General features: G+C 43.3%; 2 protein-coding genes across 4 annotated transcripts in view; both read left to right on the top strand.

Annotated features, from left to right (window-relative positions):
• Positions 1 to 12,696, top strand: part of mcf2la (mcf.2 cell line derived transforming sequence-like a) — a 32,832-nt gene extending 20,136 nt beyond the window's left edge. The window contains exons 5-32 of one of the 2 annotated variants that reach the window (XM_086183064.1): positions 2,872 to 2,991; positions 3,084 to 3,200; positions 3,286 to 3,435; positions 3,523 to 3,647; positions 3,729 to 3,843; positions 3,945 to 4,064; positions 4,369 to 4,560; positions 4,639 to 4,830; positions 4,905 to 5,058; positions 5,142 to 5,194; positions 5,272 to 5,351; positions 5,503 to 5,569; positions 5,662 to 5,777; positions 5,874 to 5,943; positions 6,271 to 6,363; positions 6,446 to 6,538; positions 6,632 to 6,757; positions 6,851 to 7,072; positions 7,287 to 7,379; positions 7,458 to 7,536; positions 7,612 to 7,678; positions 7,771 to 7,880; positions 8,045 to 8,140; positions 8,609 to 8,683; positions 9,624 to 9,733; positions 9,822 to 9,934; positions 10,032 to 10,135; positions 10,600 to 12,696. In XM_086183064.1, coding sequence (XP_086039190.1) covers positions 2,872 to 2,991; positions 3,084 to 3,200; positions 3,286 to 3,435; positions 3,523 to 3,647; positions 3,729 to 3,843; positions 3,945 to 4,064; positions 4,369 to 4,560; positions 4,639 to 4,830; positions 4,905 to 5,058; positions 5,142 to 5,194; positions 5,272 to 5,351; positions 5,503 to 5,569; positions 5,662 to 5,777; positions 5,874 to 5,943; positions 6,271 to 6,363; positions 6,446 to 6,538; positions 6,632 to 6,757; positions 6,851 to 7,072; positions 7,287 to 7,379; positions 7,458 to 7,536; positions 7,612 to 7,678; positions 7,771 to 7,880; positions 8,045 to 8,140; positions 8,609 to 8,683; positions 9,624 to 9,733; positions 9,822 to 9,934; positions 10,032 to 10,135; positions 10,600 to 10,679 — 3,132 coding nt within the window. In that variant the 3' untranslated portion in view covers positions 10,680 to 12,696. The remainder of the gene's footprint in view (positions 1 to 2,871; positions 2,992 to 3,083; positions 3,201 to 3,285; positions 3,436 to 3,522; positions 3,648 to 3,728; positions 3,844 to 3,944; positions 4,065 to 4,368; positions 4,561 to 4,638; positions 4,831 to 4,904; positions 5,059 to 5,141; positions 5,195 to 5,271; positions 5,352 to 5,502; positions 5,570 to 5,661; positions 5,778 to 5,873; positions 5,944 to 6,270; positions 6,364 to 6,445; positions 6,539 to 6,631; positions 6,758 to 6,850; positions 7,073 to 7,286; positions 7,380 to 7,457; positions 7,537 to 7,611; positions 7,679 to 7,770; positions 7,881 to 8,044; positions 8,141 to 8,608; positions 8,684 to 9,623; positions 9,734 to 9,821; positions 9,935 to 10,031; positions 10,136 to 10,599) is intronic. The other variant, XM_086183146.1, reaches the window with a different exon arrangement.
• A 198-nt stretch (positions 12,697 to 12,894) lies between these two features.
• Positions 12,895 to 25,546, top strand: cab39l (calcium binding protein 39-like). Of its 2 annotated transcripts, XM_086183348.1 has the most exons (10): positions 12,895 to 13,021; positions 14,390 to 14,517; positions 19,695 to 19,822; positions 20,151 to 20,315; positions 20,475 to 20,593; positions 20,706 to 20,874; positions 21,414 to 21,473; positions 22,212 to 22,277; positions 22,482 to 22,625; positions 23,380 to 25,546. In XM_086183348.1, the coding sequence occupies exons 3-10, from the start codon at positions 19,721 to 19,723 to the stop codon at positions 23,557 to 23,559; spliced, it is 1,005 nt and encodes a 334-aa protein (XP_086039474.1). In that variant the 5' UTR covers positions 12,895 to 13,021; positions 14,390 to 14,517; positions 19,695 to 19,720; the 3' UTR covers positions 23,560 to 25,546. The 2 variants fall into 2 exon arrangements, with proteins under 2 accessions (XP_086039474.1, XP_086039393.1); XM_086183267.1 differs by lacking the exon at positions 12,895 to 13,021 and having other exon boundaries at positions 14,213 to 14,517.
• Positions 25,547 to 25,868: the final 322 nt, after the last annotated feature.

A 25,868-nucleotide genomic window follows, 5' to 3' on the forward strand; every position in this document is an offset into this window, starting at 1 on the left:
CCAGCATCTGCTAATGCAACAGATCCCAGCTCTTTACTGCCTCGTGAGCAGCTTCTTATGCTGCGCTGCAGAGCAGTTAAACAGATTTTCCACTGCAGTGACCTGCAAGCGGTTAGAGGCTTGTAATTTAGTTGGCGGTGCTTTTAGTTTACAGTACTAATATCTCAGAATAACTGGGGGGCTGTAGAGAAGTGCTGCTTTAAAGTGCCATCAAGACAGAGTAGAATAAAGCTAACCCAAAGGCATAGGGAGCAGGTGGTGTGTGTGAGGGGAGTGTGTTCCAGCGCCCCCCCCACTTCAATCCCCAGCGGTAGATGTCCTTGTTGGGCACGCCTGCATTGTCCACCAGCCAATGACATACAGTCTTACTGGAGAATAAAGGTCGTTCCTCTTCCCGAGAGATGCTCAGCTTATCAAGGCCATTCAAGGTCGCCTGCTGCTATTTGCCCCCACCCCCCCCCCACCCCACAACACACACACACACACACACACACACACACACACACACACACACACACACACACACACACACACACACACACACACACACACACACACACTGCAATAAACCAGAAAATGAGGAGTGGGCAGAGATGAGTGTAAAACACAGACGCTCTCATGTTGCTCCAATCCACAGATGGTGCTGACCAGTTGTCTGTAGCTGGAAATAAATCAAGGATGAACTTTGACCTCCCAGTTAATAGACACCATTAAAAAAAGAGCATTAAATAATGAGATCACATGAAGCAATTTGTTTTTATCTGGACATTTTGCATAATTACACATTTTCATTTTCTTCCTTATTATTCAAAAATTCAGTGTTTTCTACTACAACTCCACAATTCCCAACACCAGAATTTAATGAGATCCCCCCCCCCGCGCCCCCCCATCCCCTCCTCCACCCCCCCCACCTCCGCTTCCTCGTCTCTGTTGGAGCTCATCTTTGGATTTTAATAAATATGCGGCCACTCAAGCATACAGGAAGATTGCTGCAGGGCAAAAGAGCCAGACCCTTCTATCACTTGATGCAGATCTGCATTTATTACAACAAATTATTATTATTTCAAATATCATAGATGGGACAAAAAAGGGGGTCTTCTTGGACTGATATGATGGCCGTTAAATTCCCAGGAGGACAATGTGGATGTCATTAAAGGACATGACTGGAGTGCTTTCCCTCCCTTGCTCGCTCCCTGAAAAGAATATAAATCAAACTGGTCAACACAAAATGATATTCTAGTACTTATCATTTATTTATGTGCACTTTTCATCTTTGAGATGTGTGTGTGTGTGTGTGTGTGTGTGTGTGTGTGTGTGTGTGTGCGCGCGCGCGCGCGTGCTCTTAACTCTATAATCCACGGGTGTATGTGTGTGTGAATTAGCGTGTCTGTTCATCTGTCAGAGATTGGAAGTGTGTATTGTTATGTTAATGCAGGAATTCATTGAATGTAATTGCTTCTGATGTTTTTGTTAGGAACAATTTTTGGATGATTTAAAATCTTGTGCAAAAGAGTCTACTTTCCAGAATACAGTTGTACTGCAGTTGTTCATAGTATTAGGGGGAATACAGTAGAATATACTGTCATTTTGGGGGTAAATTTGCAAAAAGGAGCCATGTTGGTTGGCTGTCTTTCATCATCACAGTAGGCTGTGTGTGTGTTTGTGTGTGTGTGTGTGTGTGTGCGTGCGTGTTTGTTTGTGTGTGTGTGTGTGTGTGTGTGTGTGTGTGTGCGTGTTAATGAACCAAAAATAAATAAATGACTGGAAGAGATGAGTGGAGCTGCATCACTGCCGACACTTCCAGAAGACATCAGCTATACTCACTCTCTCTCTGTCACACACAGACAGACACACACACACACACACACACACACACACACACACACACACACACACACACACACAAGCACACTCTCCCTCTCTCTCTGTATCAGCACTCTTCCTGCATTCCGTCATGCACTCTCTCTCGCTCCATGTTTTCCCAGGAGACTGGTGTCCATGGCAACCCCATGCAGGCATTGACTACGATGCGTGCGTGCCTGTGTGTGTGTGTGTGTGTGTGCGTGCGTGCTCTTGTGTGTACAGGTCTTCCTTTAGATTAAATCAAAGCCATGTCGAGCATTGTAAGGACTTATATCCTAGCACCAATCACTGTAGAAACTGAGCACCAGCTTCCATGTAGTCCTTCCCGACGGTCAAACCTCTGAGGCTTCTCACTCTGACTGGCTGCCCCCATGAGCAGATGGCACCATAGCTCAGCGCTGCTACCAGTTTGCAGCAGTGTCCTCCACCAGCTTCTCAGAGCATGCCTCCGGCCCCAAGCGTGCACGTGTCACCGGCCATCGATCTACGATGGCTAACCTGGAAGAGCAATTCACCCCCGGGTTTTACAGGAAGCCATGAAAACCAATAAAACCTTTAAACTGAGTGGCCTCTTGGGCTGCCATCTCTTTTACCTTGTTATAGTGGAAAGACAAAGAAGGAGGAAAAGAAACGGCAGTTACTCCCAAAGCTCTAATTCACCTCTAAAGGTGGGAGGAAATGTGTGGGATTAGGGGGATTTAAACCCCCTGGAAAACCTGCAGCGGGAGAGTAGAAACATGTGGGGGCTGAGTTCTGACTCAGAAGCTACACGATTAATCCAAGATTTTCTCTTTTACTGACAGCAATCATAAATGTTTCACATCCCTCCTGCTGTTTGAAGCACATTAGAATATGTTAAGTCTTTAAATCAGTGTATTAAATGTACTCGGTCCAGGTTCCGAACATTATTACTGATTGCATTTCAAACATGAAAACAGTTTTTAAAAGAGTTATTGAACACTGAGTGTTCTCAGTCTGAGCATTTCATCCCCTCTGTGTCACTCTTAGGGCTCGTTTCCACGGAACTTGAACTTGGTTCTGGTGTTGCGTCCCACTACGTTGCTCCAGCGGACACTGTCGGACTTCCTCTTCAAGTTCAACAAGGATGAGTTCAAAATGAAGGTGCCGGTGGGCTTTTGTTTTATCTATTTAGGAGATCACGAGTTCCCCCTTGTATTAGAGGTTTTGTATACGTCTTTTTTGTTGTTCTTCTTCTTCAGGTGGTGATGCTGAGTTCGGTGACTGAGCTCCATGCTTACATAGACCCAGGACAACTGACCACAGAACTCGGGGGCTCCCAGGAATACTCCCATGACAGCTGGATCTCACACCGTACTGTACGCACACACAGTTTTTAAAGAATGCAAGTAAATCTTTTTAGTGTGTAAATACAAAATGTTTGACTGGGATGTGCATCCCCAGGCCATCGAAGCGTTTGCTCTCATGGTGAAGACGACGGCTCAGACTCTGCAGGCGTTTGGCACTGAGCTCGCAGAGACAGAATTACCCAACGATGCTGAGGCCACCACCAACCTGCTGCACGCACACTCTCTGAAGAAGGATACGATGAAGGTCAGGGATGGATTTTCTCTCTTTACCCTTCATATCTCACTTCGTGGCTAATTTCAGTTGAAGTAAATGATTCCATTCAAATCACAGGAGGACCTGCAGGTGGCGCTGTCTCAGGGGGGACGCCTGTTAGAATGCATCAATGAGCCTCTACAGACAGACCCCGAATACAACATGACCCACGATGAGCTGGAGAACTTAGCAACTGTACAGAGGTAGAAGAAGGGGTGTATGGGAAATAGAGAGGTTGTCCCTGAATACACTCCTTCCTCACTCCTCCTCTTCCTCCCCCTCAGACTCCTGGGTCAGTTGGACGAAACACAGACGGCATTCGATGACTTCTGGGAGCGGCACCACACCAAACTGGAACAATGTTTGCAGCTTCGCCACTTTGAACAGCACTTCCGTGAAGTGAGTTGAGTTGCATGACAGGAAATGTAGTTTGTTTTTTGTGTTTGTTTTTTTAAATAAGATGGAACATGCTCCCAAAATCAATGCATGTGTTCTTTTAGGTGCGCGCCCAGCTTGACGTGACATCCGAGCGGTTATCTGGTTTCTCTGAGGTCAGCGTGAGTCCAGCACATGCGGAGCACGTCCTACGAGAGCTTGGCGGTCATGAGGACAAGGCCTGTGTAAGACACGCACGCACGCACACGCACGCACACACACACACCTCATCCTGCAGCTCACATGGTACAAAACACATGTTCAACATTTTCACCTTTTGTTGCACCCTTGAAGCGGCGTTGTTGATGGAATAATAAACGCCCTTACATGAATGAAAATACATCTATTAGCAGTCAGTTTGGAGACCGGTGGAGGGTTTTAGCATCCATCCAGCATGTTGCTGCAGAATCATAAGTCATTTATTGTAGGCTGAGAGCTTTTCTTGGACTCTGAAAGTGCAATCCAACTATTTTTGTCATGTTTCAATAGGACGTTCTAGATTATGCCCTGTCCCTGGCCAGCGAAGGTGACCGACTGATAGAAAACTCCCACTATGCTGAAGACTCCATCAAGCCAAAGTGCAGTGAGCTGAGAGGAGTGTGTGAGGAGATCAACTCCACCCTGAGGAGCAAGAGGAGCCTCCTGCTCCGGGCCATGGAGCTCCACCATGCTCTGGAGAAAGTATGGACGTTGAGTGTCATCCTCAGAAACAGTTTTTGGGATGTTAAAGGATTTAATATGTTCCTGTTTTCCTTTCAGGCGTCTCGCTGGTGTGAAGAGGGCATCTTTCTGTTGGCGAGCCAGCCGGTGGATCGCTGTCAGTCTCAGGATGGGGCTGAAGCAGCTCTGCAGGAACTGGAACGCTACCTGGACACAGCGCCGCTACACATCCTCGCTGACCGCAGCGCCATCTGCTGCCAGTATGAGGCGGTGCTCACTACTCAGCTCAGGGTCAGTAAAAGAGGGACCGTATATCATTGATGTTCTTACTCCTTTTATGTAATTTGATCTGTGTTCTCCATCAGGACCAGATAGAGAAAGTTTTCCAGAAGCAAAGCTCTGTCCAGGAAATGTTCGAGAAGAGACGCGTCAGCCTGAAAAAACTCGCCGCCAAACAGACGCGACCAGTTCAGCCGGTGGCTCCAAGACCTGAAGTGAAGTCACCACAGTCGTCTCCTAGTAAGCCTGGTGTCAAATCTATTTAAAGACAAACACTTGCTGTCAAACACCTAGTTACAGTTACTGTTTCATCTGTCTTTCAGGTCAGCAGAGAAAAGAGAGGAGGTATTCAGCAGATAACGTCATCTGCAAAAAGGTAAAAGCTTGATCTGTTGAAGTACTATCACACACCTTGAGCCTTTAAAGAGTTCATTTGAGGCTTTGTGTGTCCAGGCGGAGTCTCCTTTACATAATGGTGGCACCAGACATGTTTCTCTCTCAGAAGAAGATGAAAATCTGGCCGTGCTCAGGCGGTAAGGGTTCAAAGGTCATCCTGAGAGTCAGAGTTGAGAGAAGAATTACGGAGCATAATTTTAAGATGAATTGTTATACTATTTAAGGTATGAAACACTGCGTTCTTCTACTAATGTAACGCAGGCTAATTGTGTTTGTTCTGTTTTCCAGTCACGTGATGAATGAGCTGCTGGAGACAGAAAGAGCTTATGTGGAGGAGTTGCTGTGTGTGCTGGAGGTGAGTACATTTCACCCCAGTTTGCAGTATTATTTCAGGGTCATAGGTACTGACTCTTTCATCTGCATAATACTGGATGTATTCGCCTCTAGGGCTACGCAGCAGAGATGGACAACCCCACCATGGCTCACCTCATCCCCAGCACCCTCCTTAGCAAGAAAGACATTCTGTTTGGCAACATGTCTGAAATCTACCAGTTTCATAAGCGGTACACTTCAAGACAGTTTAGCTTATTTGTACTTTGTTTATAAATTTATAAATTCAACCTTGAATTCATTATGTTTTTTTTTTCTCTATTTTCCAGGACCTTTCTGAAGGACCTGGAAGCGTACTCTGAGTGCCCGGAACTAGTGGGACGCTGCTTTTTAGAGAGAGTAAGAACTTACTGAGTTATCAGCAGGCTGCAACTTGCCTACTTCCTCTTCAAGACTTAACCAGAAATAAACAGTCAATCTAATAAAACCAGATAAATTTAAATCAGACGGACAATTAACTGTGTTTAAAGAAAGCGTAATTATTTCAATACAATGTTGGTTGTAATAAGAAGGATAGAGGTAAACCAGATGCGGCGCCTAAAAACGAGTTTCTGCATCTCACGTAAATCCTGTTTTTCTCGACGACCGTCGCTTAAATTGTGAGTGTGAGGAGATTTTTGACGTGTTGAACAAGAGGTCTTTCAGTGAATTGTGATCCGTGTGTAGATGAAGGACCTGCAGATTTATGAGGCGTACTGTCAGAACAAACCTCGCTCTGAGAGCTTGTGGAGACAGTGCTCGGACTGTGCCTTCTTCCAGGTTGGTCCAGCTTCTATTTTAGAATAATTTGCTCTACTCTCTTCTGTGTAACAATAACAATAAATTATATTCGACCACCCAGGAGTGCCAGAAGAAGCTGGAACATAAACTTGGATTGGACTCCTACCTCCTTAAACCTGTCCAGAGAATCACCAAGTACCAGCTGCTGCTCAAGGCGAGTGCCATTCACCTGATGTTGATGCGTGTGTGTGTGTGTGTGTATTTTTATGAGGCTAACTGCATTTTCTGCCTTGTTGTGTGTTCGCAGGAGTTGTTGAAGTACAGCAAAGGCTGTGACGGATGTGATGACCTACAGGAAGCTCTTACCTCTATTTTGGGGATCTTGAAAGCTGTGAATGACTCCATGCACCTCATTGCGATCACAGGATATGAGGTCAGAGCAACGGTGAAGTCATTCAGCTTTGGGTGCCTCGTTTGGCTTTATTTCTGACTGAATACGTTAAAAAAAAATCTGCTGCTTTCTCAGGGGAACCTGTCGGAACTGGGTCGTCTACTGATGCAGGGCTCTTTCAGCGTTTGGACGGAACATAAGAAAGGTCACGCGAAGGTCAAGGACCTGGCCAGGTTCAAGCCCATGCAGAGGCACCTGTTCCTGCATGAGAAGGCCCTGCTCTTCTGTAAGAGGAGGGAGGAGAACGGGGAGGGCTACGAGAAGGCTCCGTCGTACAGCTTCAAGCACTCGCTCAGTGTAAGGTCATGGGATAGAAAATCATCCAAAGCAACATCTGCGTCATTTTAAAATGTCTTTTTTTTTTTTTTTTATACGATCTCTAAAGACAAAATGTTTTAGTGGACACTTTTTAATCATATGTCAGGAGTTTATTTACAAGAATGCATTTGATCTTTTTTAAGGCATTTTGAGGTTTAAAAGGGTGAAATGAAAGTTCATATTTCTCTCTCAGATGAGTGCGGTGGGAATTACGGAGAACGCTAAAGGAGACAACAAGAAATTTGAAATTTGGTGCAACTCCAGAGAAGAAGTATTTATCGTCCAGGTGAGTTTTAACCCCTAAATACAGTATTCTGAGTGTTTATAGATCTGTTGTCTGAGGGACAATGTTGCTGTTATTTAGGCTCCGACACCTGAGATCAAGACGGCGTGGGTGAACGAGATCCGTAAAGTTCTGACCCAGCAGCTGAAAGCCTGCAGAGGTATTTTCAAGGACACAAAAGCTTGATTTTTGCTCTTGTTCTCCTATTTGTATTTAAACTGTTGTGCGTTTTCAGAAGCGAGCCAGCAGAAGAGTTCCGACTCTGTGTCTCCAAGTCCCACCAGCACCTCCATCTCCCTCAGGTTGGCGTGCAAGTGTATACATGTCACACGCTGTTAAAAAAAAAAAAAAACAATCCCTTTCATTTGTTGTTTCATTTTCTTCTTCTGGTCAGCCCTTTCCGTAGCAGCGCTCAGAAGAACCAGAAGAAGCAGCAGGAGGAGAAGAAGGTGGAGCAGAGCCCGATCCCTGACACCAACTCCTCGTCCTCCCCCAAACACAGAGGTGAATTCAGTTCTTAGTGATAAACTATTGCCGGACCCTCATCTGAAGCTGCCCTCACTGATCTTTTCTTCATCCTCTCCATCTCCATGGTTCCTTCACTTCTCCGTCTCCTTCATCTCTCTTCTTCACTCTCTCGTTTCACATTTCAAAACCATCGTTTCCAGATGAACCAGTAACCAGTCCGACCACTGACAGGTCCTCAGTGGCCAAAAAGCGTTTTACTTTGCAGGGCTTCAGCAATCTCAAGAGTCCCAAAGGAGGTAAAATTAGCAAACCTGCTGTTAGACGTTTATATTGTTGTATCATTTATAAGCAAAGAAACTTGCTTAATTTTAATGCCAACCAGTAACTCACCTCTAAAAGTACATCCAGCACATAATGGATCCCATCTACATCGTTTTAAAGGCAGTTTAAAGTATTCGTAGCAAGTATCTCATCGTATATTTGATGATGTAGATAAACACTGGTACATTTTGGCAATCAGCGGTGTCGGATTTTGAAAATGAACCTTAGACCCTTGCTCTTATTTTGGAGACGCTCTGCCCCCTGGTGGCCATAGTAATATTAGTTGAGTCGCACTGCTGCAATCCTGCTTCAGCATGCAGACTTTTATAGTTGGTGTTAATCTTTCCGCCACTTAATTAGTCGACTCGTTTAACGAAATTCTTGCATCTGTTTTTCTTTCCTCCCTCAATGTTCTCTCTTCCTCTCTCTTGCTCTGCGGCCAGGCTCCGCCCTGAGCCCCGAGCACAGCTCCAAACGCCACTCGGTCAAGAGTGACCCCACTCCCTTTGGGTTTAAAGGTATATTGTTGTCCCATCTCATGGGGGGGGGGGGGGCTGTCATCTTTTAATGATAAAGGTTGTCATTTTTTCCATCTGTGTACATAATTATAGTGGTGGGTGTCCTTGTGTAGATCTCGTGTGTGTGTTGACAGGGAAGTATGTGCTCACACACCATCTGCGTCACGGTGTGACGTGTGTCTTTATCCACAGGTCATCGTCGCCGTCATCATCGTCATCAGATTAGGATTGTGGATTGAATGTGTCAGTTTTTCACTCACTGTCTCTCCCCTCCCTCCCCCACCTAGAGACGCCCCCCCATGTCACTCTGAGCAGAATCAAATGGATGAGTACCTCTAGTCTGTTACAGAGCAAGCGGCAAGGTACAGAGCCACTCTGAGGGTGTTTGCTGTGCTTTGTAGAGGTCGTAGTTAGATTTTTTTTTCTGGAGGTAAAACGTGTCCTGGCTTACGTGGGGTTTGAAAAATCAAAGAGTGCGTGCTCTCTCTGGAATCAGTCACTCTCTCTTCCTCTGCTACCAGGTGTTTTGGGTTACTAGTTGAATGAAAACATCCACACACAAAAAAATCATCCTGCTTTACTGATTTCAAGTGATTGAATTATTGTGATATTATTGCTGCCTCTCTACATTCAGACTCAGATCTCTCCACTGTTCACTGCTCATCAGGGTTTGGTGTGTGTGTGTGTGTGTGTGTGTGTGTGTGTTTTGATTTGTCAAACTGTTTCTTCCCTAAAAATGTTTACAGATGTGAGATTTCTGTCCAAGTGGATTTCAGTTAGCTTCCAATATCAGTGTAGTTTCTGTCTTTTAACATCAAAACAAACAACGTTGCCCTAAATTCTACAAGCTGATACGAGAAGCAATTGAGCGCCACGTGGAGTGTATGTGATAAACCACTCCCACTCTTCTCAAACCTCTTTGCCCCGCTGCTGCCCCCAGGTTGGAACAAGACGTCTCTCTCAGTTGACGCCTCAGAGGAGAACGATGGATACTCCAGCGGCGAGGACCCGATGAACTCTGACCCTGAGGACGACGTGGGAAAGAAGCTGGTGAGTGTTTGACATAATGTGTTTTAAAAGGATGGTTAGCCTTAGAGGAGCTTTCCACCCAACTCATTTGACCTTTGACCCCCTTTAGGCTCCGGGAAAGTATACTGTGGTAGCAGACTGTGAAAAGGCGGGACCTCAGGAGCTGTCTGTCAAGAGTGGAGACATGGTGCAGCTGATCAGAGAAGGAGAGGACGGACAGTGGTTAGCATCACTCCCTTGCTAATGCTAACGATGTAGCTTGTGTTCCCTATTAGGGCAGAAAAAATGAAGAAATACATATATGCTAATTGTTGTGTAGGTTTGTGAAGAACCTCCGCAGCAGTAGAGAGGGCTGGGTGGCTGCTGCAAACCTCCTCAGCCTCATCTCAGAGTCCAAGTCATCTCAGTCACTCAGCAGCTCAGGTTGGTTACAGTCCTCTTTGATTTTTCAGATGCTAAATGTGCGATTTTTTCAAAATAAGAAACAGATCCACCCCAAAGTTCAGCGGGTTCCTCCTCGGATCATACTGCACCCCCCTTGCGCCAAGTGTGGTGAAATTCACCTTGATAGTTTTTGCATAATACTGCTGAGAGTCAGACAAACGGCACGTCGCTAACACTGTCATTACAGCTCGCTACTCCCTGAGTCTGTACTTTCTTGGCAAATACAGAGCAGATACACAATCTAAACAAATGTCAATGCAGTTCACGTGTTTAAAATTGAAGCTTGAGTTCTGTATTTTGCATCTTTAAAACCTGCTAAGCGTCTTTAATTGTGTGAATGTTAAATAACGTGAACCGCTCTGATATGTGGCAGGATCTTTCTGAATGATTTAACCCAACGAGGCATTCATAGTGCCACTTTCCCTTTCTGGCCCGTCCTGTAGATGATAGCGTCTCTGGGAACCTCAGCACCTCCTCCAGCTGCAGCGAGACGTACACCAGCTTCTCCGACATCAAACCCTGAGCTGTGACAGCGTCGGAGAATCACCAAATCACCGTCGTGTTCACCACCTCACGGTTCGCTGCATCCAACCAAAAAAAAACCAACAACAAAAAAAAAACAACAAAAAAAAAACCCCCACCCCAACCAAAACTGTCTGTGTGATTATCACCACTGTTCTAGTGTAAGCTCCCACTTTCATCGTGAATGAAAACGTCTTACTTTCACTTGTCAGTATTATCTTTAAAAACATAAAAATATAGATTTTAATCTCATTTTTAGAAACAATCATGATTCCAAAAGCTTGAACTGTAGGTATTTAATTCACGAATATCAGGGAGAAAAATGTTGCCCATCGTCCACATGTGATGTCACTCTGTCCGCCTCACTGCTCATCCCTCGTCATGACTATGTAGCACTAAATCTCAGCAGTGGCGGCGGTGGCAGCAGTCGGTTGACCAGCACCCTTTCGCGTTTGCTGACATCACAGCGCAGCTTCTCACGCCGATGCTCTTCGAGTGGTATTTCACATGACACGTCAGTTTTAGTGTCTCACCTTAATTGTACACTGTGAAAACTGGCAGCAGGCTGCAACAAGGAGAGTGTGGAGGAACGTGCGTGTGTGTGTGTGTGTGTGGCAAGATTCCCTCAATTTTATGGATTTAACTTGAAAGTAAATACAGATTTCCAACTGTTTCGCTTCCATGTACACAAATGGCACACACGCACGCACGCACACACACACAGATAGAGCTGTAGCGTGAAACAACATGTGAACCTTTTTAAGAGCGCGTCTACTGTCACACCAGTCTCCTCTGGATTCACTTCTCAGGAAGCTCGACAAGCTGTGTGGGCAGACGGGTGTGACTACATACCTGCCTGTGCTGACTGTCGCAAGTGTCACAAACCCCTTGAAATAATAAGAAAATGTTGATATCATTTTGTCTGAGAGCTAAAAAAAAAAAAAAAAATCGCATAAATCGCTACCTTTTGGAACACAACCAGGCTTTGTCCTCTGCTCCCAGCCCCACTCAGGCATGTGACGCAGGGCTAACGGGGCCCGGACCTGCTCGACATGTTTGCACCACCACCAGCCTGACAGCAATATTTGTTTACTTGACACTGTAATGTAGCTGAATAAACGTCTGGTTTGACGCGGCGGGGATGGTGAGTAAGCTGTTGCGGGAGTGAGGATGATGTAAACGCTTACTGTATAGTGATCTCTTCCTTTTCCAGTCCATGTACGTGATAAGCTAAAAGCAACACAACCTGTTTGATTTTATTTTCCTTTTTCCTGTCAAAGCTTAAATCTAATTCTCCCAACACACGTCTTCCCCTGGGAATGAAAACTGTCTTCTCCACATAAAGAAAAAAAGAAGAAGAAGAAGAAAAGAGAAAGACCTTTTGGTATGAAACTGTGAGCTAAACCAGAGCATAAACTGTGGCCGGCATTATGTGTGGATCAGTGTTAGACTGAGAAATGTATGTTACTCTTGTACAGATGTGTCCTCTCTATACCTCACATTGTTTTCCTCTCCAGCATGTCACTTGTAAAGAGGATTGTTTTTGTGAGTCTCTTTGTCTGTCTCTGTGTCATCACTCTTTGTGGCATGTCTCTCTCTTTCTCTCTCTCTCTCTTTCTCTCTCTCTCTCTCTCTATCTCTCTCTCTCTCTATCTCTCAAGTCAGAGCCCTGACGTATCAAGGCAAATATTTTTACCAGGCATTGTTGTACATTGTGAGAGTTTATTTTCTGCCCTTTTATGAAAGCTGACACGGGCACTAAACTTGTCAGTGTTTGATTATGCTCACAAATGTAAGCTTATCGACTAATTTGTACTTCTAGAGGCAGAGGGGAGGGATGGTTATATTTTGTAGTTTCTTTTTATGCAGCACATTGCAGCGACCACTTTCTTTATTTTCCTATTGTATATCTACTGAGTATGGTGTTGATATAAAGATATTATCTGTGTATATTTGTACATATGTAATTCTGAATTGTATGTAAAATGAGAAGCAGCTTTAATAAAGTCTGAGATGGTTTCCTGTACATTTTTTTCCCGTTATTTGAGTCATTTAATTTGATATTTATGCTACACCAACAATACATTTTAAACTTTTTTTTAAAAGAAGTTTCTTTTCTTTCACTGGTGGGAAAACGATAAATAATACGCTTGATTTGTTATCTTTATAAATAGCCTTGCGACTGTGATTCTAACCACGTGACATGTAACGTCCAATGGGCTTCTGTGATTCATGCTATAACCTGTGTGTTTCGCTCGGTACAGTAACCGTTCGTAGCCTCTTCCCTACTTGACGTTTCTCTCTTCCTGGTAGATGAGGGGCCGTATAAGGTTCACCAGACAGGTAAATTAAAGAATTATGGGCTAAATTAATAAATATAAGTGGCATATAAAATGTTAAAACACGAGGAGAGGAGATAACGAGGTTTTGATATGAGATAAAGCGAACGAGATCGGCGGTGGCTGGAAAGATACAGATACATAAAGCTAGCTAGCATGACTCAGACCGCTACCGGAAATGACGTAATTGCGCCGTAAAAGTATATTTGTTCATGTGACAGATCTTATATTGAAACAGAAACATGTCTGTTATCCTCCAGGTTGGATTATTAAACATTTATAAACTTATTTGAGAGTTTTTTTTAATTTCAACTTTGAATTCTCTTCTTCTCTCTTCCTCTTCGTTAGTTTAAACGCCCGAATATGCGCTCTTATTTTGAAAGTTTAGACTGGTGTCCTGCCAGAAAATGGATTTCTGCTAAAAAAAAAAAAAGGAAAGCGTTTGCCATCCGCGGGAGCGCGCGTACTACCTGTTCGAGCTGTTACTAGCCAGGTTCCTGTTTCTTCCGCTGTTTGTACCAGTTATAATACTCAGTTGAACGACTCCAAGAATTAAACCAGTCTGTTGATCGACCAGGACAACTGCCTCACGCTCTGAGACAAATTCAGATTTCGATACAAATTTGACATTTAGATTTAACATTTGGATTTAACCTCATAGATGTTGTATGGAAATCGGTATAAAATTAAGGGACATGAGGTAAATTTGAGAAAGGGGAGCTGAATATTCAAAATATATCATCTAGAAAATTATAACCCAACTTTTACTCTCAGTCCTATTTCAGGCAGTGATAAACTTACTCATATATCATCACTATATATATATATATATATATATATATATATATATATATATATATATATATATATATACATACATACATACATATATGTGTGTGTGTGTGTGTAACATAAATAACTTTCACAACAGACTAGATTCCAGGTACAGACATAATCATTTTATCATCCTTACCATCCTATCATTCTGTCTTGAATCACGCTGATATGTCTAAATATACTATGAACTGCAATTTTTTGGCCACAGAACCGTGATAAGACGGTTGCATGAGACAGTAAATCTTCTCAAAGCCGTCACTGGGCTGTTAAAGCGGAAAGGAAGTGATGTTTATGTCTGTTCTTTCCAGGTAAAAGCAGCTGGAGACGTCAAGTATAGCGATGTAGCTTGAGCAGGCTGCGCGCTCGCCCGCGGAAGGCACCTTTTTGTACGGGCTCCACTTTTTGGCACAACACCGGAAGTCTAACCATTTGTACACGCTAGCTCGACAGCAAGCTGGAAAGCAACCAGATGGAATTCTGCATTGCCTTCCTAACAGATTCCTCACATTTTAAATTGTATCGCACACATTTTTAGCGGACTGTCCTGCTGGCGAACAGCCCTGGCGTGACCGCGGAAGCTCAGCACGGAGGCTCGGCTGCGCTGTGAACCGGGACAGGAGCGGTCTAGACATTGAAAGCTACCCGACCCAACAGCTCCCTACTGTAAGTATCATTTCCAGCCCGTACAGTCGAAGAGCACTAGCTTCTTGTTCACGTAATGGTGAGATATTATCGCCCTTGGTGGTCTTCTAGAACTTCTCACCGGGTGAACACGTTGAAATGTTGGTTTAGTTGACAAACGGGACCTCCATTATGACATTTACAACAGTTGTCTCGGAACTGATGCGGACATTAGCTTTGGAAATCTGTCAAACAAAAAGGGAGTTTAGCCGGAGGCGAAGAGGGGTGTAGCCTTGTAAAATCACATTGTTCGGGACTGTTTATGCGGCCTTGTGTCTTATTTTCCGTCGTCTACTTTACAAGCTCGTATTCCTCCACACACTCGGGGTCTTTAGTCTTTCACTAGCGTGGAGGCAGCGTGCGTGTATTTTGTTTTTGTGTTTTCCACCCTGCTATTTTACTTCAGACGTTACCCGTCATGCTAGCTGGAATGAAAACAATGCCACTTCCGGCTCAGTATTTCAAAACAACCTAACGTGACTAACGTAATCATGGTCGCCCCCCCCCCCAAAGGATACATTAAAATTAAAAAGTGTTGATTAATTAATCAAGAAAAATTGAGCAAGTAAGTTGAGTTTTTCAATGGCACAGTGCAGTGGTTAGAACTGTTGCCTCACAGCAAGAAGGTTCTGGGTATGAGTCCCGACTCCAGGACAGGGTCTTTCTGTGTGGAGTCTCCATGTTCTCCCTGTGCCTGCGTGGGTTCTCTCTGGTACTCCAGCTTCCTCCCACAGTCCAAAGACATGCAAGGGGAGACAAGGTTAATCCAGACTCTAAACTGACCGTAGGTGTGGCTGTGAGTGTGAATGGCTGTCGGTCTCTATGTGTTGGCCCTGCGATGGACTGTTGACCCTGCCATAGATGTAGATTACTGTTTAATTGTTGCTACTGGAAGTCACACTGAGAGGATAATCTTCATTTTTGAGCAAACTGTCTTGTTAATAACTATAAAAAAACAGCAGTTTCCATCACTTATTAGTCGTTTGTTGTTTAGCAAAACGCTGCTAGCTGACGATCAAACAGTCAAACAAACAATGTGACTCAGTATTTGCAACACTGCTTCAAAATGACCTTTTCTACATGGTCCATTCTTTTATTTTGAAAGTTAAATGACCCCCATATCCTGTGATACTCCTGCTACCTCATATTGCTTTGACATACAGGCAGACCAACATTAGCTGAACTGGAAAGTCCAGCTTTTAACTTTTGCAACCTGACTGAGCCACTCTTACAGATATTGATAATAGGATACATAATTACCACAGTAATACTAAAGCATTATTATGATAACTTAAACCCACTCAAAATGTTTATTTTCGTATTCATTTACCACTTTATCTTAGATTATCAGGTCTTTTATGTGAATTGTGATGTTCCCTGTTACCAGCTAAGCTGGGATGCGAAAGGAAGGCTAGCCTTCAGACTGCAATGAGGGTGCAAACATCACATATGTAGTTTTCATTCCAACACTATGTCAGAGTGTAATTACATCTGTATTGCCTCTGCCTTTTGTTTTGGTAACGCTTTCCTGTCTGGCAACTTCAGGTGGCTGTTCTCTGTTGTCACTGACTTTAAGGGGCGGGGTTTGTGACCTCACGATTAGCGTGAAAGCTGAGTCTGACACCCTGTGCGGAGGAGCTCTTATGAATGTAAAACATTAGGTTTCAAATGAGCATGCAGGTAGATGAAGGAATCATTAGCAAATGAAGCTTTTTTTCATAAGATTTTCGCACTTTGTGTTGTACGTGTGCGAGTTATCTGGTGCATGATGAATTTCAGTACTCGTCTGAGTCAGTGGGTCTCATCGGCTGCAGCAGCTGCCTGCTGAATTTGAGGGTTCTAAATGAGCTCACGTACGTAAAATCAAGCATTCACCACTGGTCTGAATGTCACTGCACTGGTTCTGCCACGGATCTCGGGACACTGGAACGGCATTCTTCACTTAGCAAATGTTGTTTTACTGGCGACGGGGGGAGGACAGTGGATATGGCTGAGATAATGTTGTATTCTAGAGGAAATAGGTGTGTTGTAAACGGTTAAAGCCTCCAGGATGCAAGCTGAGCGTGTTTGAAGTCATGTGACCAAACTCTTCCACAAAAGCAATAGCAAGTAAAGCTTTAATGCATGTTGTTTAAGCTTGAATAATTCAAACACACTCTGGTTCACAGGAGAAATCTGCTTACACCTGGGAGGTCTTGTGACTGATCCGTTTCTGTTTGTCAGTGTCTTGATGTCCGGCTGGAAAATCTGTGTTTTGTTTTGTTTTCACTAGAACATTTTTTTTACCCTCGTGCATTTGTTTATGCGGCTAAGTTCTAGGGCTGCGCAATTAATTGAATTAGAGTCGCGACACAGCTTCCAACTGTTTTCAACTCATAGGGATATTTGTTGATGGCTAACTGTGTGTAAAAAAAAAAAAAAAAAACACCCCAAAAAACCCAGTTTAAATGTATTATTAAATCTAATTATTTCATATTGCGGTGCTGCAGAGATCCTTAATACAGATTCTGTCTCTCAAATTCTCACTTTAATTCAGTAAAAATGAGAATAACGATATAAAACAGAACATTCCCTCGACTATAGCAATCATATCATGAAATAAGGCAAAGTAGTAGGACGTTTTATCAAAATCCGCGGCCCAGTTGTCAACAATTTGAAGTCCTTTTGCAGTGGAACACAGTAGTAAATTGCAAATATTGTGTAGAAATCTTGATAATCAGTTTGTTCTTGGGTTCTCGGTTCCTACATATTCATTATAATCTCATTGTCATAATATCTGGGAAGCTCGTTTGCTTGATTACAGCTGAAACCAAAAAAAATCATATTTGGGTCCAATGTGGAATCTGTCCTTTTTAGATTAGACTTGTGCAGAGCAGCTTTGTGTGTGTGTGTGTGTGCGTGCGCGTGCGCGCGCTGAAGCCCAGTGGGCACCAGATTAATTCCATTACATAACATTTAGTAAGGTTTAAGTCAAGTGAACATGAAGTAATGTGCAGCATATGCTTTCCAGGACTCTTAGAAAACACAGCAGATCCATTTGTAGACATTAAATATGATATTCATAACTTGTGTGAGTTTATGAAATTAAGGAACGTTACAATGAGCCCCTGCTGCCAGACGACTACGAAGTGGAAATATCACTTCTCTCCTTTTTGATAACTACTTCCTCAATGGCTCTTTATCCTTTGACAAATATTGACTGGACTGCAGCGTGTAGTCATACACACACACACACACACACACACACACACACACACACACACACACACACACACACACACTGAAAAGGTCCAACAGGATGATAAAGTTCTCACAGCTCCTGATGTTTTATTTCTGGAATGAATCCCCTCTTCTTTGATTCATTTTTTAATGTAAAGGGCAGCCATATTTTGCAGGCCCTGTTTCACGTGATCTGGTTTGTTAAAAGTGACTCAGCAGTTTGAGGGTCTGCGTGTGTGTGTGTGTGAGAGAGTGTGTGTGTGTGTGTGTGTGTGTGTGTGTGTGAGAGAGAGAGAGAGAGAGAGTGTGTGTGTCAGAGTGAAAGGAAATTTAACTAGAACACGACACCAGGTGTCTTTATACCCAATAAAATAAGGGCATCGTCGTCGTCTCTTAAAGTTCAGGGTAAAAAGCGAGATGACGTGTGAGGAAGTGGGAAAACACTCAGCTGAGATTTTGTTTTTGTCAGTTAAAAAACAAACCTTGTGATTCCAATTTGAGCTGTTTACTTTTCTGAAGGAGAAGAAGAAGAAGAGGGAGTTTTGGGTTTTTTTTTTTTGAGGAGCTGAATTCCAACCAAAAAAATATCTTTGTTAGCATTTAAACTTGTAAGTGGGAACGTCTTTCCTCCTTTTACATTTTTCAAAAAATCCAGAAGAAGTTTGAATTCTCACCATCATTTTTGGGAAAAAAAACTCTTTCAAAGTCTGTAGAGGATTAGGTGTTGCCTCCGTCTGTAATGTAGCCTGACCTTTTTCATGCCCCGCGGTGGGTCACAGCTCCTTTACAGCTACTGGGAATACGAACACTGACTGGGCTCTTGAAGTGTTGCTACTCATTTGAGATTTTTTTTTTTTCTTCACAGCAAAACTCAGGCAGCAAGACATGTTATTAAAAAGAAAACAAAATGGAGTAAACGCCCCAAACACACACCACCGAGTGGCTCATCCAATCCTTTTTTTTTTTTTAACACTTTGAGAATTTTGGGTCCAAAATAAGTAAAGTGGGAAAAAGCATTTGTGGTTTTGTGTGTCCTGCCCCCCTGGTTGTTGTTGGATCATCTTAGGAACTTTTCAGGACCATGGAAAAACTCCGGAATGATCCTGCAGAGGTTAAGATGTTTCTATCTCTTCCTACAGTACCCATAATGCACTGCCAAAGTATGTCTCTGCACCTTACAGCTTGAGTAATGAGCAGTCTTGTGAAAAGGGGGTGGAAATGGTAATGGACAGAGGTGTGTGTGTGTGTGTGTGTGTGTGTGTGTGTGTGTGTGTGTGTGTGTGTGTGTGTGTGTGTGTGTGTGTGTGTGTGTGTGTGTGTGTGTGTGTGTGTGTGTGTGTGTGTGTGTGTGTGTGTGTGAGTGAGTGATTAATGCCCTTACATTCCCGAATGAGGATTAGCAGTCACAAGTTTCTCAGCCTGGTCATGACCCGTCCTGGCCTGATTTTGAAGGCCTCTGCTGCTTCCTGCATCCTTTAAATTCTCACAATCATCAGCTTAACTACATTCTTCCCTTTACACACACACACACGCACACACTTGTTTGGAACCTTCCAAACTGTCCATGAGTTTCAACAAAAGTCATTCAAACTGGTTTGACACTGCATCTGTGTCTTTACTAGTGTTCTGCATGACTTCCGTGTTCTAGTAGATGGTTCCCCACATGCAGTGTGGCATATTAGGACACCCCCACTACACGAAGCTACATCTGCTGGCACCTTCCTAACTGTTGATGCCCAAACAATGTGTGACATTCTAACAGTACCAGGGCAAAACAAACTTGGGTCCACTCTGATATCAGGAACTAAGCCAGTTATATGGATTCTGTACGTGCAGGCCAACAGGATGTAGTCATGTGCGCTGTTTGATGCATTTTAAGCATAAAGGTGGCATTTAAACTAACAGGATGGGAACTAATTACGTGTCCATGTGTTTCTCAGGACCCCAAAGCAAGAGTACACCCATCATGCCGCTGTTCGGTAAATCCCACAAGAGTCCGACCGACATCGTCAAGACCCTGAAGGACAACCTGGCCATCTTGATCAAACAGGATAAGAAGACTGACAAGGTGTGTGTGTGTGTGTGTGTGTGTGTGAATTTGTAAATGTCCAGCCCCCCCCCCCCCCCCCCCCCCGAGTGTGACAGGCCTCTGTGAAATTAGAGCATGGAACACCCTGGCCCTGTCATCTCCTGACACTTCACTGTCAAAACGGCTTACACACTTGCGTGCGCACACACACACACACACACACACACACACAAATGCCAAGTTCAGGTTCATAGCTCCTCCTCCTCCTTCACTTACCTGTTTTAAGCCCATATTATGTGATTTTTTTTTTTCGTTCCACTTTGACTTTAAAGTACTCAGAGGACCTCCTCTTCTCTTTGCTCTGCAGGCATCTGAGGAGGTGTCCAAGTGTTTGGTGTCCATGAAGGAGATCCTGTACGGCAGCAACGACAAGGAGCCGCACACGGAGACTGTGGCTCAGCTGGCCCAGGAGCTGTACAACAGCAACCTGCTGATACAACTGGTGGAAAACCTGCAAGTCATAGACTTTGAGGTGAGGACAGTCATGACAATAGGACATATTGTTGTAGTATTCAGTGTTCATGTGCGTGTGTGTGTGTGTGTGTGTGTGTGTGTGTGTGTGTGTGTGTGTGTGTGTGTGTGTGTGTGTGTGTGTGTGTGCGCTTGTGCGTATGCATGTTTGTGTATCCAGGGGAAGAAAGATGTGTGTCAGATCTTTAACAACATCCTGAGGAGGCAGATTGGATCAAGGAGCCCCACCGTCGAATACTTTTGCTCCCACCAAGAGGTCCTCTTTGTACTGCTGAAAGGGTAAGTCACTCTAGCGCACACACACACACACACACACACACACACACACAAGCATGCGATGTACAGTCTCACTATAATGGCTTCAATTGACACACCTCCCCTCCCCCTGAAGGTACGAGGCGCCCCAGGTAGCGTTGAATTGCGGCATCATGCTGAGAGAGTGTATCCGCCATGAGCCCCTCGCCAGGATCGTCCTCCTCTCGGAACAATTCCACAGTTTCTTCAACTACGTGGAGATGTCCACCTTTGACATCGCCTCAGATGCCTTCGCCACCTTCAAGGTAATGCAGGACTAGTTAGTTAGAGAATAGTTAATAATGTAGTACAGCTTAACAGAGTGCAACATTTTCCTTTTTTTGTGAAAAGATGATCCTCTCTCAAATGAAATTGGACCACATGTGAGGTTTTTTAAAAATTAATTGAAGGTAGAGTGCGTAGCAGGGTTTGTCATGGCTTGGAAACACGGCATTCATTCAAATGGAGCCACTCCTCCTGGACTCAGCGGCAACCCACCCCTTTCAACATGAACACCCCGTCACTTGCACACGCTAAATACCAGTTAGCACATGCTAAACGCCAGCAAGGACAAGCTAAGTGCTGGTTAGCACAAGCTACATGGCGTGCAACAACCCCCCCATGCCCACAAATGTACTGACAAATCAAAACATTGACGTTTAGGCAGGGGGCAGCGGTCTGACACACCACCAAACATGCCTAGAGGCACGTAATTGATGATTGAGCCGGATTAATTTTGTATTAGTCAATATTTTGTTTTTTATTTGTGTAATCTGTAGTGATTGTCTTTTCTTCTTCTGCACAGGATCTTCTGACGAGACACAAAGTGATGGTGGCCGACTTCCTGGAACAGAACTACGACGCTGTGAGTGTTCGAACTAGAAAAAAATATATCTCACCACAGATAGCTGCCGTGTCGGCTTGCCAGCAGCAGCTGGAGCTTGTGCAGACTGTCCACCTCCCTCCTCATGTAGGTCACAGTAGCCCCGAGCTATTTGAGGCCATAAACATCACTACTGTCCAGTGCTCTAAATGGCTGCTTTACCAGGAAGACCCCAAGAGAGGAAACACAGACATATGAAACCGGATCATGTAGCAGCAGTGCTCAATGGTCCAGTCATCTCTCCAAACACACGCGCGCGCGCGCACACACACACACACACACACACACACACAGTCACAGGGTGTCATTCAATTAGCTGAAGAAGAGAAGTAGAACGTGAGAATTTAACCAATACACTTATATTTCCAGGAATCGGTGAGTGTCACCGTGTCTTCCAGTACAAAGCTCCGCTCTATGCTGGTAGTTTGTCCACTCAGAGGGGCCCCTTTCATGGGTGGGGGCGGAGGTGGAGGTGGAGGTGGGGGTGCTTGAAAGGCACAACACCGCCTTTTCACCTGAATGTTGACAGATGTCTGAATGTCGCCTATCTGGAGGCTGTGACGGACAGCGAGCCAACGCTGACATGTCCCGATTAGATTTTTCACTCCCTTGTTGTTATGGCTGTTGAATGTTCACCGCCAGGCGGCTTAGGAGGTAAATAGACGCTAAAAGGCAACAAAGTCCACCCAAACAGTGCTGTTATTTTTTGTCTGTCTGCAGGTGTTTGCAGATTATGAGAAGCTGCTGCACTCTGAGAACTACGTCACCAAGAGGCAGTCATTAAAGGTTTGACCCGACCTCATGAATGAAAACTAAACGCCACGCTGTGCAGTTTTTATTTTATTTTAAGTGCCAAAAAATAAATAAAAAATGCATCGTGTGATTGTTGCTATGGAATAAGCTCCAGGTCCCTCTCAGACTAGATAGAGGGCACACTAAACCCTCCGAGCAGTTACGGTCTCTTTTCTTTGCCCCCCCCTCCCCCTCCAGCTTCTGGGAGAGCTGTTATTGGACAGGCATAACTTCACGGTGATGACGCGCTACATCAGCAAACCTGAGAATCTCAAGCTGATGATGAATCTGCTCAGAGACAAGAGTCTCAACATCCAGTTTGAGGCCTTCCACGTCTTCAAGGTAAACCCTGAAGTGAGATCTGATCTAGTCCAGGGGGGTTCTGGACTCTGCTGCAAGGACTCAACACTAATGGACAGTATCAGTTCCTGCTGCTGTGGTTCTGTGTTTTCTCTAAAGCTTGAGTGACAGTCTGGCTTCTCTGGTTATCCTCTAGCTGATATACTGTACAATAGCGATAGTGGGACACAAACGTAACCACTGATATTCTTTAAAAATGGATACGCAAACGACACAGGGTGTATTTCTATTTTCTTTGCTGTATTTAGACTTCACTTTTCAGTCAAGCATGCTGTGCAGTTGCGATTGGATAGTGAGAAGGCTTTGTCGTTCCTCCTGGTGCAGGAAGTAACATCATGACAAATCTACACAATCAGAGAGGGGGAAAAAAGAGAAGGGGAGATGATGAATAAATAAAAAAATATACAAACATTTAAATGATAAGAATGAAAATGAAATAACAAAATGGATTTATTATGATTTTTTCTTTTTAATTTACATTTGTTACACTTATTTTTTCCCTTCAGAGAAGTAAATAAGCAATCAGAATTTTTTTTAAAAGGAAACATTGTAAAGTTTCCCCATCCCTATAAAGGAGGGGAGATAAACTCTCAGCATCTTTCAGAGTGTTTGCTTCCTTTTTCCTTATATGGTTATAAACTTATCAAGCTAAAGAAGGAAAACGTTGAGAGCAGAATATACCAGGTGGATGTGATGGACCTGATCCTACCTGACACAATAAAACCGTCTGTTCCAGGTGTTTGTAGCGAACCCCAACAAGACACAGCCCATCATCGACATCCTGCTCAAGAACCAGACCAAACTAATCGACTTCCTGAACAACTTCCAGAAGGATCGCACAGATGACGAGCAGTTCAACGACGAGAAGACCTACTTAATCAAACAGATCAGGGATCTGAAGAAACCAGCCTCCTAGAGAAGCCCCTCACACACACACATACACACACACACACACACACACACACACACACACCTTGCTGCCCTCTAGCCCAACTTTTTATCAATAGGAAAACATAGGAAAAAAGAAACTCATTAATAATAATGGTTATACTATTTAAAAAAAAAAAAATCTTCAAGGCGTTATTTGTCTTTTTTTTTCTTCGTTGGTTCATTAAAAACTTGTGCGAGAATAGTTCTCAATCACTGATTTATTTAAAAGAAAAATCATGATGTATTTTTTTTTTTTCTTTTCCGCCCCTTTTGTAGCAGCTGATTTGCTCTTCTGGGATAAACCAGTTTCAGCCAGTTGGAGAATTCAAAGAAACAACTTTTTTTCTTTTTTCTTTTTTCCCCTCTGTGTTTTTTGATCACGTTTGCGGGTGCTTTTTAGTCACCAGGTGCAAGTTGAGTTGTCGTAGTTTTGAATGCAAATCAGAAAAATTTAGATTTTCGTTTTCGTGCCGCCAGATAGAAGTGTGACACATTCTCAGCCGACGCTAAAAGCTTCGTTAGCCAAATAATTATTGCCTTCTGTTAGCCAAATGGATATGAGTTTACTGCCAAAGCATAAACTAAAACAATTCAGACTTTTTTTTCCCTTTGTTTGTTTGAATTGACAATTTAACGAGATTGGGATCTGACATCAGCAAGCAGAAGGACCGGTTCAGCTACTTGTAAGAGGCTGAACCGGTCCTTCTACGCTGAATCCTGTCAATCAATCACGACTTCAGAACAACTCCAGCTTTAAGAGCCTTTCGGAGAAGCTTTAGCAAGACTGAGAATCGGTTTCAGACACCAAAAAAAAAACCCCAAACAAAACCTTGCCAATCTTTAAAATGTAAGGCCTTTTTTTTTTTTTTTTTCCTTTTCTTTTTCCTCTCCCTTCTCGATCGTGACATTGGGTACGCTTCAATCGTTTTGATCACTGGTTTTTCTCGCTGGTGGCCGATAGCACTTTCTGTATGATAAAACAACAAACAAAAAAACCAACAACAAAAAAAAAAGAAGATTCTTGTTGTGATCATTCTGCTCAATGGTTATTTTCTTTTCTGTGGTTTGGATGGTCGTCCTGTACAGTTTCTACAGCTGAAGTGATGAACGGGAGTTGATGTTCAAACAGGAAGATTCAGAAGTGCCATTTTGGTTTGGTGTGGTTTTTTTTTTTTTTTTTTTTTCCTTTTTAAATTTTTCTTTTTTTTAATTATTATTTGTTTGATTTTTCTAGGGGGAGCTTAATTATTATTTTGATGAAAAATATGCTCTAGACAGAACATATTTGTTGTGATTAAGCAGTGAACCTCTTAACTCGCTATATTTGAGTTCCTCTGTCAAATTCTGGTTGTGTACAGACTCACTGAAGTAGCATTCACCCAACATGCGACGCGTGTCGGCTATAAAACTCATCTGGAAATGCAACTGTGAACAAAAATATATATTTAAAGGACCATAAAATGTGCAGAATCATCAAGAGTTGACTTAGGAATGAAAACAAACTGTCTCCGATACTTCAAATTCTGAATTTATTTCCCCAATGAGTCCCGGCGGAGGGTCTTTTATAACGTGTTTCATGAAAAATTGGATTTTTTTTTTTTTTTAAACTTCAGCTTTGCAATCTCTGTTCAGCAGTCACATGTTTAATAAAATAAAGGCAGTGTGCAGGTGAACCGCCAGTTGTTTCATACAAATAAAAAAAAAAAAACCCCAAACAAAAAAAACCCAGCTGTGAACACGTTATCGCACATGGCAAATACACAAGAAGTCGGCTAGCTTTACGTGCGACTCATTACTCGACTACTTTTGCCTAGTTTTGTTTTTTTCTCAACTAAAACAATAAAGCAACTTTGGTCCAAGCAGAACTATGTTTTCTTCCCACTTTTCCCACATTGATGCTGTTGTATCACAGTAAAAAACAAACAAACCAAACAACAATAAAAGTATGGGAATGCATGATTTGTGTGTTCGTTTGTTTTTTTTGTTTTGTTTTACTTCTTCAGTTCTTAAGATGTAAACATGATAAATGTTATACTAACGGGGTAAAAGAACAATTCAAAGCTGCAAAATGGAAACAAAATAACCGCAAAGTAAAGCTGTGCAATTCCCCTTAAACCTTCCTTTCCTAAAAAGGGGGGGGGGGCGTTGCTAAGTAGAATAAATATTTTAAGAGACATTTGCTATAAATTCCAACATATTCTTACAGTTTCCCTCTTCATATAAAACTATTTCAAATCCTTCAAGTCTGTCCTAGTTTTTTCAACGTTTCACACAAAACGAAAAATCCACCTCTTA

The sequence above is a fragment of the Aulostomus chinensis genome, chromosome 1 (genome assembly GCF_037954235.1).
Source record: "Aulostomus chinensis isolate RoL2024-O1b breed Wild chromosome 1, RoL_Achi_v1.0, whole genome shotgun sequence".
Lineage (NCBI taxonomy): Eukaryota > Metazoa > Chordata > Actinopteri > Syngnathiformes > Aulostomidae > Aulostomus > Aulostomus chinensis.